This window comes from Phacochoerus africanus, chromosome 8 (genome assembly GCF_016906955.1).
Source record: "Phacochoerus africanus isolate WHEZ1 chromosome 8, ROS_Pafr_v1, whole genome shotgun sequence".
In the NCBI taxonomy this organism is placed as follows: Eukaryota; Metazoa; Chordata; class Mammalia; order Artiodactyla; family Suidae; genus Phacochoerus; species Phacochoerus africanus.
In genome coordinates this window covers 31,614,462-31,630,225 of record NC_062551.1, presented here as the reverse complement: position 1 = coordinate 31,630,225, position 15,764 = coordinate 31,614,462, and the positions used below count along the sequence as shown (strand labels likewise).

General features: G+C 38.9%; 1 protein-coding gene across 2 annotated transcripts in view; it reads left to right on the top strand.

Annotated features, from left to right (window-relative positions):
- The first annotated feature begins 585 nt into the window (after positions 1 to 585).
- Positions 586 to 15,764, top strand: part of RBL2 (RB transcriptional corepressor like 2) — a 44,528-nt gene continuing 29,349 nt past the window's right edge. The window contains exons 1-5 of one of the 2 annotated variants that reach the window (XM_047788814.1): positions 586 to 934; positions 1,939 to 2,069; positions 5,589 to 5,789; positions 10,281 to 10,345; positions 13,993 to 14,121. In XM_047788814.1, coding sequence (XP_047644770.1) covers positions 695 to 934; positions 1,939 to 2,069; positions 5,589 to 5,789; positions 10,281 to 10,345; positions 13,993 to 14,121 — 766 coding nt within the window. In that variant the 5' untranslated portion in view covers positions 586 to 694. Of the gene's footprint in view, positions 935 to 1,938; positions 2,070 to 5,588; positions 5,790 to 10,280; positions 10,346 to 13,992; positions 14,122 to 15,764 lie in introns of those variants that run through there. The other variant, XM_047788815.1, reaches the window with a different exon arrangement.

Below are 15,764 nucleotides of genomic sequence, written 5' to 3'. Positions count from 1 at the left end.
ACCCCCTGTAAATCCATAAGGACTGGAAATACAGGGATTCATAAAGATTTGAACAGAGATAGCAAAATGAAAATAAAAGAATGAATTTAAAGCAATGGGGTGACTAAGAATAGTACAAATACGGTCACCTGTAGGTGAAGATAAATTCACCCTATGGGGAAAAAAGAATTAATACTTAAAAAAAAAAAATCCAATAATTACTTGAAAGTCTCACATGAAATTTAAAAACAGTAAAAAACTAAAAGAGACCCCTAAATTTGAATTTAGGCAGACTCTTACTATAATATTTATTTTTTAGATAAGGACGCGCAGGTGATGGGTATTCTGGGGACATCTTGGATACTACACCTTCTCAAGTCAATGTTTCTTGGATGGTTTCTCTTCAATACAGCCCTGAAAAAATGGTCTCTCTATGAGGAGGTACCTGAAATATACAAAAGTCCCTTTTATTTAACACGGAGGGAGACGACACGAGATGATTTTTAAAATATGATTTTTGATCCCCCGGGCCCCGGCCTGGACTACATTTCCCAGCAGGCCTCACTCGGAACTACGGGTGCCGACGTGAGGTCTAGCGCCGTTGGCGGCGGCGCAGTCTTGAAGCGGGCGGCGGACGGGCGGGCGCTTTGCGGTTTGAATGGCTGCGGGCCCGGGCCCTCGGCTCACCTGAGGACCGGCCGCCCAGGTGTGCACTATGCCGTCGGGAGGCGACCAGTCGCCGCCGCCCCCTCCTCCCACTCCGGCGGCGGCGGCCTCGGACGAGGAGGAGGAAGACGATGGCGAGGCGGAGGACGCCGCGCAGCCTTCTCGGTCGCCGGCCCCTCAGACCCAGCAACGGTTTGAAGAGCTGTGCAGCCGACTGAACATGGACGAGGCGGCGCGGGCGGAGGCCTGGGACAGCTACCGGAGCATGAGCGAGAGCTACACGCTGGAGGTGAGCCCGGGGGAGGAGACCAGCGGCTTTCCGGGCCTAGTGGTCGCGCCTCGCCTCCGGGGACGGGGCCCCATCTCACCCCGGCTAGGGCGCCCTGCGGGGGGATCCCCCGGGCCGACTCCGGCTCTTCGAGTCCCCAGCCTGGAGCCGGGAGGGAAGCCTCTCTGCGCAGCTTCGTTCTGGAAACCTGGCTCTTGAAAAACTCTTGACGGTCCGGAAAGTGAACCCTGACTCGCTGCTCTTCCCTCTCCGGTTCCGAAGGGAGAACAGCCCTTGCCCTAAAGTAGCACTGCGAGGCTGAGGTTGGGCTGGAGTTCAATTACAAAAACACAACCACCTTGTTGGCAGAATGAACAGGTGCAGTTGTCAAGATCAAGACCGTGCTCGGGGGGGTGGGGGTGGGGTGCAGGGACTTGCCTACGTTCGCACCGAGATTAACCCGATTTTAGCGCCTGCGTTTCCAGGCTTCTTCAGTTCTTTTCCTCTTGTACCAAATTGCCTTCGTTCAGGCAGTGTATCCGTTTGAGTACATTGTTAACGTTTCGAGCTGTGTTTATGTATGTGTAAACAAAGACGAATCTTCCGCAGAGCAAAAGAAACGAGCTTTCTGCCTGCCTAGATATAGACTCACGTCTCTAGGAAGTCAGAAATGGGGCGACCTTGGGGACCTGTTGGTCCCCCCAGACATTGCACAGGACTCTTATAGTCGCTGTGATCAAGGTGTGTTTTGTCTCTTTCTTTGGACGGGGCTTGCAGAGGAGAAAAATGGCCATTCTAGCCAGTGAGGCTCTACTCTGTAGGCACCTCCCCTTTATGGGCCAATGGGAAGTGACACGGAAGTCTACATTGTTTATCTGCTGTTTGCCTGTGTGAGTGGTATTTAAACAGGAGGCCATATGATTTTCTTAAGTTATTTTATAGTTTATGGCAAGTAGGCGAATAGGCTCAGAATGGGAAGGTCTGAGGTGTTATTTAACTAAAATCAGTTTTCTTTTATGTTACAGGGAAATGATCTTCATTGGTTAGCATGTGCCTTATACGTGGCTTGCAGAAAATCTGTGCCAACTGTAAGCAAAGGAACAGTTGAGGGAAACTATGTATCTTTAACCAGAATCCTGAGATGTTCAGAGCAGAGGTAACTCAGCTATGTTAGAGTTTGTAGTGTGACTAATATAAAAGCTTATAAATCACAGTGACCATGAGAATTCTCTTTATTTATTATTTTCTGAGCATTTGTACCTATGGAGTGCTAAATTTAGAAGCTAGGTCATGGTTTTCCTTTACCACATCTAAGTTAGTATCCATTATATGTTATTTATTTGTCGAAAAGTATTTAAATTTTATTTTACTTTATTTTGCTTTTTAGGGCCACACCCGTGGCATATGGAAGTTCCCAGGCTAGGGGTCAAATAGGAGCTGTGGCCTACACCACAGCAATGCCAGATCTGAGTTGCATCTGCGACCTACACCACAGCTCACAGCAACCCTAGATCTTAACCTACTGAGCAAGGCCAGGGATCAAACCCACATCCTCATGGATACTAGTTGGGTTCATTACTGCTGAGCCATAATGGGAACTCCTTAAATTTTAATGTACTGGGCATTTGTATAAAGTGTTTACTATTAAAGGTTATGACTCATCATTATGTAATATTGGGAGAATTCTAAATAAGGATACTCTAAAATGAAAAGGTAATAAAATATTATATGGTGTTAAACTTAGAACTACATGCACAAGGGAGTTCCTGTCATGGCGCAGTGGTTAATGAATCCGACTAGGAACCATGAGGTTGCGGGTTCGGTCCCTGCCCTTGCTCAGTGGGTTAAGGATCTGGCGTTGCCATGAGCTGTGGTGTAGGTTGCAGACGCAGCTCAGATCCTGCGTTGCTGTGGCTCTGGCGTAGGCCAGTGGTTACAGCTCCGATTTGACCCCTAGCCTGGGAACCTCCATATGCCACAGGAGCGGCCCAAAGAAATAGCAAAAAGACAAAAAAATAAAAAAAAATAAAAAAAAAAGAACTACATGCACAAGACTTGTATCTTATATATGGAACATGTAAATACTTAGTTTCCTCTTTGGAGGATAAGCAACAGTGTTAATTATACAAAGGTTCAAATGATGTTTTAAAGAGGAGGTAGAAACTGCTTTTTCTGTTGATTGATTACATTTATCATTTATGCCTTTTGAGTTAATTTTCTCAAATTAAAGACTGGTGGAAAAAGAATGTTTGGCATTTTGGAGGAAATACCAAAATTTATCTTCCTAATGGCTTAAAAAATCACTTACTATTAAAATATTTTACAATAAATTTGTAAAATAAATTACAAGAACTATAATCTTTTAGCTGTGGCCTTTTTTTTTTTTTTTTTTTTTTTAAAATGGCTGCACCCATGGCATATGGAAGTTCCCAGGCCAGGGATTGAATCCAAGCCACAACTATGACCTGTGCAGCTGCAGCAGTGCTGATCCTTTAACCCACTGCACTGGGCTGGGAATTGAATCTGTGCCTCTGCAGCAACCTGAGCTGCTGCAGTTGGGTTCTTAACCCACTGCCCCATAGTGGGAACTTCATCTAGTCTATTTATTAACCTTGAACTTCATCCTGAGTTATATTTAGGCCTAAGAACAAGAGGGAGTACATAAAGAGTTGAACACCTGGGCTGTAAACCTGCAAAAGAGAAGTGGTCTTTCTTTTATTTTCTTTTTTTATGGCTGCACCTGCAGCATATAGCATATGGAAATTCCAGGGCTAGGGGTTGATTGGGAGCTGCAGCTGCAGGCCTGCGCCGTAGCCACAGCAACAGTGGATCCAAGCTGATTCTGTGACCTACACCGCAGCTTGCAACAATGTGGGATCCTTAACCCCCTGAGCAAGGCCAGATATCAAACCCATGTCCTCACAGAGACAGTGTCATTGAGTTCTTAACGCACTGAGCTGCAACAGGAATTCCCAGAAGTGGACTTTAATAAGGTACAAAAGTATAATCATTATGAAGTAGAAAAGTAGAGGCAGAGTAATCCAGTCAAGTGACCGATAAGGAACTTTATTTATTTATTTATTTTTTTGCCATTTCTTGGGCCGCTCCCGCGGCATATGGAGGTTCCCAGGATAGGGGTTGAATCGGAGCTGTAGCTGCCAGCCTAGACCAGAGCCACAGCAACGCAGGATCGTTAACCCACTGAGCAAGGGCAGAGATTGAACCCACAACCTCATGGTTCCTAGTCAGATTCATCAACCACTGCGCCACAACAGGAACTCCAGATAAGGAACTTTAAAAGCAAAAGTCAAATTATGGAATCATCATTTTGAGCTATAGTAAACTAAACTTATCTAATGTTTTAATATAAGTAATGTCTTAGACTTCAGTTTTATTTCCATTTCAAAAGCTCAGTTTTCATTTAAAAATTTTTACCTATGGGTTCAGATTATTTACTTTTCTGCTGGACTAAATGGATTAAAAACAAAGAACAGACTGGGGGAAGATATTTACAATGTAACAAAAGATCAGTATCCAGAATTATGTTAAGAACTAACAAATAGTTAAGTGATTGACAAATAGCTGCTAAAAAATGGGAACGGTGTACGATTTCACAAAGATCTAAATTCACCTAGCTAATAGATCTAGGCAAAGATGTTCAGTCTTGCTCATAACCAAGGAAGTTTAAGATAATATTTCATTCTCATCAGATTGGGGAAATTTGAAGTCTTATAATAGCAAATTTGGTCACTATGTACGGAGACAAGGACTCTGTACTGCTAGTGTACCTTGGGGAGAGTGTAAATTGGCACACTTTAGTGGGAAATTTGGCAGTGGCTAGTAAAGTTGAAGATGCATATTCTCTGACTCAGCAATTCTACCTCTTGGAGTATTTCTTAAAGAAACTCAAGCATGCATGTTCATTACACATTTTTGATTAAAATGAAAAATCAGAAACCTCAATTTCTGTTAGTTGGAGAATGAATACGAAAAGTGGCAGTTCATATGAAGGAATATTTTTAGCAATTAAAATGAATGAATTAGATCTAAGTGTATCAACATTAATCTTATAAACATTGAATGAAAAAGCCAGTTGTAGAATGCTACTTACAGTATGGTACCATTTATATAAAATTTTAAAACCACACATTAAAAAAGATACTACTGTTTGGGGATGGAGATATAATCACATAGTAAGTGTAAAAACGTGGATAGAGAGGACTCAAACTGTAGAATGGTGGTTATCTTTGGGGAACAAGAGTGGGGAGTGGAATTGGGGAAAAGTACAATGGGAACTCTGGCTGTTTCTATAGAATCTAAAGCAAGTATGTCAACATTTATTTGATATGTTAATATTTGTTAAATCTGGCAATTGGCACCTGAATGTTGGTTATGTTCTCTAATTACTTATTTTGTATTATACAATTCATAATTTTTGAAAAAATTTTCAGGTAAACTGAGCAAAAGAGATTAGGAAAATTAGATTTGGAAGATGAGAAAAAAAATCAACCAGCCTGTGAGATTAAGCTAGTCAGAGGCATGAGCTGTGATTTTATATCACTTTCTAAAAGTAATATAATTTAATGAGTTAGTTTTGATTTGCTTTTATTATCTATATTTGTAGATATACCTTTGTGTCAATTACAAACATAGCATTTTTTATTTTTAATAACAGCTTAATTGAATTTTTTAACAAGATGAAGAAGTGGGAAGACATGGCTAATCTACCCCCACATTTCAGAGAACGTACTGAGAGATTAGAAAGAAACTTCACTGTTTCTGCTGTAATTTTTAAGAAGTATGAACCCATTTTTCAGGACATTTTTAAATATCCCCAAGAGGAGCAGCCTCGTCAACAAAGAGGAAGAAAACAGCGGTATGTTTTTATATTTATTAAGCAGGAATGTGCATGTGTCTGTCTCTGCTGCAGTTTTGATCCCTCAGTTTGTGTCCCTTAGTTTATTTTGCCAGTCTGAAGAAAGAATTGTGATTTCATAAATAAATTTTTTTCTCCAGTATCTTTCTTTTAATAAAATTTCTTGCTTCTCATTGTATGTTAGCTCTGAAGAATTTGGCTTCTTTAATATTTCAAAATGTGTGGAATCTTTGTTTATATCAACTTTCCCTTTTCATTTAAACAACCAGAAATGCAAAAGCAGACCTTAGATACTTTCACCAACTAGCCACCTTAGGTATAGAATTTGACTGCTTAATTTCCTATTACTGACTGTATTGATTATTTCTGTTATTTTGTACATAATACATATAAACTATTTTTTTTTTTGTCTTTTTGGGGCCACACCCACAGCATATGGAGGTTCCCAGGCTAGGGGTTGAATTGGAGCTGCAGCCTCCAGCCTACACCACAGCTGCAGCAACGCCAGATCCGAGCCTTATCTGTGATCTACACCACTGCCATGGCAATGCCAGATCCTTAACCCACTGAGTAAGGCCAGGGATTGAACCCCATGTCCTCGTAGATGCTGGCCAGACCGTTTCTGTGGTTGTTAGACTCATTGCAGCCACGACGGGAACTCCTAAACTATTTTTTTATTTGACTTTCATGTCAAATTGAGTAATAAAAAAGTTCCCCTGAAAAGGCATCTCTTTGTATTTTGATATTTACAACTAGTGAAAGTCGAGAAACTGGATTGGGGGAGAAGTGGAACTGAAATTGTTACGAAATTGTGCTTCTGTGTCTGCAAAGGCTGTAAACTACTCTGGCTCAATGTTTTTCCTCTCTCCTGGTAGAAAAGGGAAATTATGGGATTCAAATTCTCTACCTTTATCGCAAAAAGTTTTTTCATAAAGTAGAAATGGAAATTTATTCTTAAAATAGAACTAGAAAAATGTTGACAAGAAAGGTAGGGAAGGAGTTCTCTGGTGGCCTGGCGGCTGGGGACTCGACATTGTCACTGCTGTGGCTCTGGTTACTCTTGTGGCTCAGGTTTGATCCCTGGCCTGGGAACTTTTGCATGTCACAGGTGTGGCCAAAAAAAAAAAAAAAAAAAGGTAGGGGAAAGGGAATTATTGTAATTGAAGAAAATGTTTGCTTCTCTTTCAATATAAAAATGTTTCCAAATTGTGAAGGATGTTTACAGTAAGTGAACAGCTTTAAAAAATGAAATATTGGGAGTTCCCGTCGTGGCGCAGTGGTTAACGAATCCGACTAGGATCCATGAGGTTGCGGGTTCGATCCCTGCCCTTGCTCAGTGGGTTAATGATCCGGCGTTGCCGTGAGCTGTGGTGTAGATTGCAGACTCGGCTTGGATCCCGCGTTGCTATGGCTCTGGTGTAGGCTGGCAGCTACAGCTCCGCTTCGACCCCTAGCCTGGGAACCTCCATATGCCGTGGGAGCGGCCCAAGAAATGGCAAAAAAAGACCAAAAAAAAAAAAGAAATATTGTATGTTTTTATGTAGTTGACCCCATTGTTGACCCCATTGATATGGAAGCAGTTGGTCTAGTTTGCTTGCAGTTTTTGGGGGAATTGTCCATTTAGAAATAAGTATTCTAAAGTTTGGATAGATGCTTGTTTCTGAATCTGAGTGAGGCTGATATCATTTATAGAAAAATAGAGGATATCTTTGGAGCGTTGCAGAAAATTATTTCATTACAGAGAAGTATATACCACTTAATTCTAATTAAGGAAATTATAAGAGAACTTTATCTAAAAATTTTACATTTATACCACCCTGTATACTTTAAAAAAATTTATTAGCATATAAGTGGTTTACAGTGTTGTATCTCACCCTGCGTACTTAGTATTAGTACTCTGGCTAGTAAGAGTAATAATGTTGTATATTTACTGAGCATTTATTATGGGGAAGAGACTCTTCTAAGACTTAAACATGTGTTAACTACCACAGCTTTATGAAGTTGATACTGTTGTTACAGGTGAGGGGAAACAAGCCTTTGAGAAGTTAAGTAATTTGGCCAAGGTCACACAGTGAGTGTGAAGCTCTTACTGAAACTTAAGTAGTCTGCCTTGCAGAACCCATGTGATTCACCACGACTCAGGACTGATTTCACACACTAGTCTTTGAAAGTTTGTCACTGAGTAATATTTATTGAGAGCTCACTATATGAACTACTTAGCTGGGTATTCTGTAGGACACAAATATTAAAAAAAAAATAAAACAACCCACAGTCACTGTCTTTTGAGAGCTTACAGTTAGTATAGTCAGCAAGTATATACAAAAGATAATAGGAATGTAGAACTTTTGAGGCAAAAATAAGCCACTGCGGATGGGCCAGTTAGGTAAGGTTCCATGGAATAAGAGGAAATAGGTCTGGAAGGAAGGGTAGGATTCTGATAGGTGACTTTGGAGATGTAGATAGCCTTCTCTGCAGAGGATGAAGCATGAAGGTACCAAAGCAAAAGGAAATTTGGCTGAGTAGCTTAGGTTTCTCCCACAGTTCTCAAGTTATAGAACCAGTTTTTAGAATTGCTTGAGTGGTTTTTTTTTTCCATTCTTTTTTTCTTTTTTTTGCTATTTCTTTGGGCCGCTCCCACGGCATATGGAGGTTCCCGGGCTAGGGGTCGAATCGGAGCTGTAGCCACCGGCCTATGCCAGAGACACAGCAACGCGGAATCCGAGCCGCGTCTGCAACCTACACCACAGCTCACGGCAACGCCGGATCCTTAACCCACTGAGCAAGGACAGGGACTGAACCCGCAACCTCATGGTTCGTAGTCAGATTCGTTAACCACTGCGCCACGACGGGAACTCCTTTTTTCCATTCTTATAGAGATATAATTGACATACAGAATGGTACAGCCAAAGGAAATAATTACCACATTAAATTTAGTGAGCATCTGTCATCTCATATGGAAATACAAAATTAAAGAAAATTAAAGAAATAGAGGAATTCTCTTGTGGTGCAGCAGATAAAGCACCCAGCCTTGTCACTTCTGTGGCTTGGGTTGTTGCTATGCTGCGGGTTCAGTCCTTGGTCCCAGAACTTCTGCATGCTGTGGGCATGGCTGGAAAAAAAAAAAAAAGAAAAAGAAATTTTCCTTGTGATCAGACCTCATAAGATTTATTCTCTTTACAACTTTCATACACAACATACAGCCGTGTTAATTATATCTATCATGTTGTACATTATATTCCTAGTATTTATTTATCATATATATCGTATATCATATATCCCTAGTACTTATTTATCAGCTTAACCTTTTCAGGTTTAAGCTGAAAAGTTTGATTTTTATCTTGGGAGGCATCAAAACTAGATCATTAATCATATGCTTATAGTGGAGAGATGGCTTTTTTTTTTTTTTTGCTTTTCAGGGCTGCACCTGTGGCATATGGAAGTTCCCAGGCTAGGGATCTAATTGAAGGCTGCAGCTGCCAGCCTATACCACAGCTACAGCAATGTCAGATCTGAGCCACATCTTTGAACTACACCACAGTTCATGGCAACACCAGATCCTTAACCCACTGAGCAAGGCCAGGGATTGAACCCACATTCTCATGGATGCCAGTCAGGTTCGTTACCTGCTGAGCCACAATGGGAACTCCCAAGAGACTGCTTTTTAAAACAAAGCACTGACATTTAATTCTTGCCATCGATTGGTGAATTAAGTGCGGTATTATACCCAAGTAAATAGTCTTTTAGCAGATGAAGAAACTAAGGCACATTGAGAGCAAGGGTACTTAGCTAATGACAATGCTGGACTAAACCCCAGTATTCAGATTCTTCTCTTCAAAGCACCTTGTTAGAAGAAGCCTACTGGGATATGGGGCCAACAGATGTCTAAACATTGGCAGAGGTTTTGGTAACAAAAACCAAGCTTAAAATTGGTCTGAAACTCCCTTTAGCAGATGACTTAGCAGAATACAACAGGTACTCTTATTTTTTCCCCCTCCTCTCCTGCAACAGATACTCTTAATGATAGAAGTATAAGGACTTATAGGAAGCCCAGAATTTAACATGTCCTTTCGTGACTTGATATAATCTGGAATGTCTTTAGAGAAAGAGGGTTTGCAGTTCATCAGCTGTGATAGGAGAAAAATTGGAGGAATATCTGACTGCATACATGGGTCTTAGATAGAGCAGCATTAGGCTTAGTGATGTCATCAAAAGAACTATTGTTACTTGTTTTATTTTCTACCTTACCTATCTTCACCCGGAAAAGCTTTTACAGTTCTTCAGAATTGTCTTCTAAGATGAGTGCTTTCCCTTGCTCCTAGCTATTTCCGTACTGGTATTTGGTTGGAGCACAACTTCTTGTACGTTTTCCATGTGAAATGAATCTGCTGTCACTCCCTCTAACTGTGGGTTTTGTTTCTAACCTAGTTTACAGTCATTTGTCATGTCTTTTTCTGATTCTCCTGTTATCTCATGACTTTTTTCTCCCCAAAGGCGACAACCCTGTACCGTGTCTGAAGTTTTCCATTTTTGTTGGGTGCTTTTTATATATGCAAAAGGTAAGGAAAGAGTAATATTTATTTAAATATTAGTTTATTTAAAAGTTCAGCTACTATTTTTGTCAACCTATAATGTGTATCAGGAAAAGATTCTCACTGAAAAGTTTCTCAAGTGTTTTAATCTCAGATTCTTTTCAAGTATTGCCTTTTCTTAAGAGGGTTTTTTTTTTCCCCCTTTTTACGGCCACGCCCGAGACATATGGAAGTTCCCAGGCTAGGGGTCGAATCAGAGCGGCAGCAGCCCACCCACGCCATAGCCATAGCAACGCCTGATCCAAGCCCTATCGGCGACCTACACCACAGCTCACAGCATCACAGGATCATTAACCCACTGAACGAGGCCAGGGATCGAACCCATGTCCTCATGGATACTAGTCAGGTTTGTTACCCCTGAGCCATGACGGGAACTCCATAAAAGAGTATTTTGAACTTCTTTACAATATCCCAAACTTCCTTTATTAAATGGAAAAATTTTTAACTTTGTTCTTATATAACATCTTTTCTAAAACATATTAGCTCAGAATTATGGACTAAAAACACATTAGTGTTATCTATGCTTATACCTTGGGCTGTACTTTTCACAAGACATGTCTTATTTAATTGAATGGAATGGATCATTCTCAGAGTAGTTCAGATTACTTTTTACAACTTGTTCAGATAAATACACTTGATCAAATGCTTTTAGATGCCATTTTCTCTACCTTCTCATTTAACCTGCCCAAGGTCTGCATTCAGTGAAATATGTTTTTATTATTATTATTGTCCTCTCTGTGTTTCTAAGCAGAAATTATTCTAGCAATTTAAAGAAAGTATAGTTACTTTAGTTACATAGGTTTTTTCTTTAGACTATGTAGAATGCCTCTGCCATTAAGGTAGCCCAGTAAAATGCAAAGTTGTAAACAAAGAGTTATAGAGCTGGAAAGTGTTTCATAAATATGAGATTCTCATTATTAGATAAACTTGCCCAGTTGTTTACTTTAATGATTAAGTAACTGAGACCCAGGAGCTAGCTGCTGGAAACAGAGCTAGGATTTGAATCCTGCTCTCCTAGCCCTTGGTTTCATTCTGGATGTGTAGGCGCTCTGGCAGGGATGTGTCACTCCATTGCTGTCGGAGTTTGATTTGTCTGATTGTAGCTGGTCTTTTCTAGCTGGTTAAGTTAGAATGTATCCCTCCTTCCCAGAGCTACATATTTGATTGAAAAGAAAAATCTTCTGTCAGAAATAAGCTCTTAGTTATTTTTATTTTCCAACCCAAAATGGATGCTTCTTTAGTGGCGATGAAGGTGGTGCGATCAGTGGCATGAACTTTAGAAAGATTTAAGAGCATATGAACTATTTTCATGGTGGTTGGGATGCTTGCTGCTCCTTGACTTACCGTGGCTCGTTTTATGTGTGATACTAATCCTGACAGTAGATTTTGGACAGGTATATCTGACTTCTAGGATTTTTATCTGTTTCATGTCTTATGGTGTATGTATACCTGGGAAGTAAGTATTTGGTACTATATAAATTATTTAAAAAGAAGTGTATTGTCCTCACTTAGGTTTTGGTCTCATTTGGTCAATGGGGGTGGCATTTTTTTAGCTCTGCAGTTAACTCAGTGTTTGAGTTTCACCTTACTGTTATTAATTTAGTCTATAATTATTTGATCTGAAGAGCCTTTGTCTACTCACAGTCTAACATGATGATCTTTATGATTCACTAGGATCTTTTCCAGTAGTTTAGTTGGTTTTATTCAAGTCTTGATTTAGTTATGTGGGAGGAGGTGTACTCTTGTATAGACACCTTTTTTCGTGACTCTGTCTGCAGTAATGGGCACCCCAGATTATCTTATTCCTGATAAATAAGCTAACTTTTCCCAGTTGTCTTTGTTGACTTCCTACAGCAAGTACATTCCAGTGACAAGTTTGGACTTGTTGTCATGAAGGGCCTTGTGGCCTGAGGACCCGTTAGGTGCCACTTCCTGTTTTACCTGATATCCCAAGTCTTCTCATTCCTGATAAATATGTTAATTCTGGAGGTTAAACAGATTATCTTTGTTGATTGAAAGAAAATATCTCACAAAGTGAGATTTATTTCTAAAGTCAGGATTTGAGAGGTAAAGCATGTCATGTTGGGAGAGTCCTGGCGTTTAAACTGGATTCCCATCTTTAGGGGCATTTCAGCTTTTTGTTACAAGTAACCGCGCTGCTGGTTTTTTCCTTCTATGGCAAGTACACACCAGTGACAAGTTTAGGCTTGTCAGTGTGATGGGCTTTGTAGCTTGAAACCAGTAGGTACCACTTCCTGTTTTACATTTGAGGAATTGAGTCTATTTTAATATTAAGCATCTTTATAGTGAAACCAAGCAAGGTAGTTTGGTTTTATCAATGCAAAATTTAACCTAATTATTTGCCTTTCTGGCAACAGAAAAATTTTTTTTCTCTTTAATCTGTGGAAATTGATTTGTTGAATGTTTCCATCTATGAAAAAAAAAGAATCATTTATCCTGATATGCTAAGGTAAGGGGTAACTTTCTTTAGAGGAAGGGAGGGAAAAAAGCCTGAAACAAAGCAGTGTGTGTGTGTGTGTGTGTGCGCGCGCGCGTGCACGCACATGTGTGCGCCTGCACATTTTGTATGCATTTGGGTACACATTTAGTGTGACAGTGTTAAAGTTTAGAAATAGTTCTTCAGATGTATGTTAGCTACTTAAATTTAATTCATCTGATGCTAAGAATGTAAAATCAATATGAAGCATATATATTCAGTGTTTAATGAAAGGGATATGTTTGAAGACAAATCTGGAAATATTTCTTAATTTCTAAGAATAATAAAACTGTTTAACTGCTTGTAAAAACTGCTTTCAGTGTTAGAGTAAACCAGCACTGCAGAAATAGCATGTTTCTATAAGTTTAAGATTTGGTTTATTTTTTCTTCTGTTACCAAGCATTAGTAATTATTCCTGGGATATTAACTCTAGAGCTGAAATACCTTTAATTGTGGTCCTGTTGCATTCATTTCTATGAGCTTGTATTATATTGAAAAGTGTTTAAAATATTACTATTAGGAATCTGACAATAGTTTCTGGTCTTTTTAAAGTGCCTACATGAAAAAATGATCACTTTTTCAGCTTTTCCCATCTAAGTGTTTCTATCAGTTTTCTTCCTTTAATTTTTTAAAACTTTATTATTTTTTTATTAGGGTATAGTCGTTTACAGTGTTGTGCCAATTTCTGCTATACAGCAAAGTGACCCAGTCATACAGATATATACATTCTTCTACCAGCTTTCTTGACAGAAAAATACCTTCATAAAAAACAGTTCAATTGTTCGAGATAATTTATGATGTTGTTTGTGTTTAGAATTTTCAAAAGAAAAACCAATGATGATAAAATTTTGGTCAGCTACTAGGCATTTAATAAATGCTTATATAATGAATATTAAATGAATGGCATTTTTGGTAAAGTTTTGGGTTTTATTAAATTTTTGGAAATTTGTTAAACAATAAGAGTAATATTTCAAAATGTAAATTTGCCTAAACACTTTCTGTAGCTCTTGAGTCAGCTTTGTATACTGTAGCATAATGTTTTAATTAAAGGAAGAAAGTTTTAAAATATTGTAAAGCTGATGCAAATTTAACTCTAGAATTGTTCATACTCCTGTAGGTAATTTCCCCATGATTAGTGATGATTTGGTTAACTCTTATCATCTTCTGCTGTGTGCTTTGGACTTAGTTTATGGAAATGCCCTTCAGTGTTCCAATCGTAAAGAACTGGTAAACCCTAATTTTAAAGGTAAGTTTGTAAATCAGAGACTATTGGAAAAGAAAAAAAAGACTGTTGGACAATTCACATTTCTACATTCTGTTTACTCTTGGGAGTTGTATACACAGTACAGATTTCCTAGCATCAGGGAACATAAATGCTTTTCACAGGATTCATTATCATAGTCATTCAGAGTACTTACAACTAGGAGTTGAGCATAAAAATATTTATGCAAAAAAGCGCTTGCAAATAGCACAAAATTTAAAGTCTTAGATGACAACTTTAGAAGCTTCTGAAATATATACTCAACAAGAAGAAGGAATTTAGAAACCTGGAGTAGCAAAGATGACATTAGAGCTGATGGTGTTTTTCTATATTTGGCAAGTTTGGTGCCTGACACACACGGCGAGGTCAAAACAGATTTATTGAAAGAATCTCCATTTCAAATCTTTTCTACAGAATATGAGTAGTTATGGTTCTGAAATGAGTAAAATGAATTTTCAACTCTAAAAGATATGTGGAAATGATAATTATTTTGGCATTGCATTTAATAGGCCTTAAGGTATGTAATTTCTGTGAATGACATACTCTAAGAGACCAGATTATGATTTACAAAGCTAATATTAAAAAGTATTGATTGAGTTAGAATATAATGCTGCTATTTGAATAATATCTTGGTAGGGTTCTGAGTGATTGTCAGTTTTGGAGTGGTTACAATTAGAATTTCAGCTTGTCTGGCTCTCAAGGTAGATGTTTAATATTAGTGGAATTAGTTACCGGTTTTGTAAATTTTTTTTTTTTTTTGGCTGTACCCATGGTGTGTGAAAGTTCCCATGCCATAGTAGTGACAACACCAGATTCTTAACCCACTGAGCCACGAAGGAACTCCCTGGTTTGGTAAATTTAGTGTTCTCCATATTCTGTCCTTTTGTTTTCTTCCTAACTCCCTTTCATATTTCTGTATAGCTGCTTCCTTTCATCTTTTTCCCCTCTTCTTTTATTTATTATTTATTTTATCCTCTTGCTTTGAGTCTAGGGCAGGGATGGCTATAAATTAGTAAACACATCTAATATGGAATTAATATAATTAAATCTAAGTATAAAAGAGTACTTTGAATAGTAATTTTTTCAAAGTATTTTTTATTGGAATGTAAGGCTTATTTGCAAAATTTTATTTTTGTGTTTTTTAGATCTTAGGGCAATATACTAAATTCTTTTTTAACTGCTACCACGTAGATAATTAAATAATTGGAATCTTCTAAGTAGTGATATGCTTTGCCTCTGTTATTTTTGGTGTATATACCAAATATATATATGTATTTTTTTCTCTTTTCATGGCGGTACCTGTGGAGTATGGAAGTTCTTAGGCTAGGGGTGGAATCAGAGCTGCAGCTGAGGCTTATGCCACAGCCCCAGCAACACTGGATCCAAGCCACACCTGCAGCCTACGCCATAACCTGTGGCAACATTGGATCCTTAAATCACTGAGCAAGGCTAGAGATCATACCGTCATCCTCAGAGAGACAGTGTTGGGTTCTTAGCCTGCTGAGCCACAGTGGGAACTCCTTGACGTTTATTTAAATAGAGTCAAATTAGGTCCTTATATACTATTTGTTATACACTCATATGCTAACTCACATGTTGATTAGACTCTATTATTTATATTTTAGTTT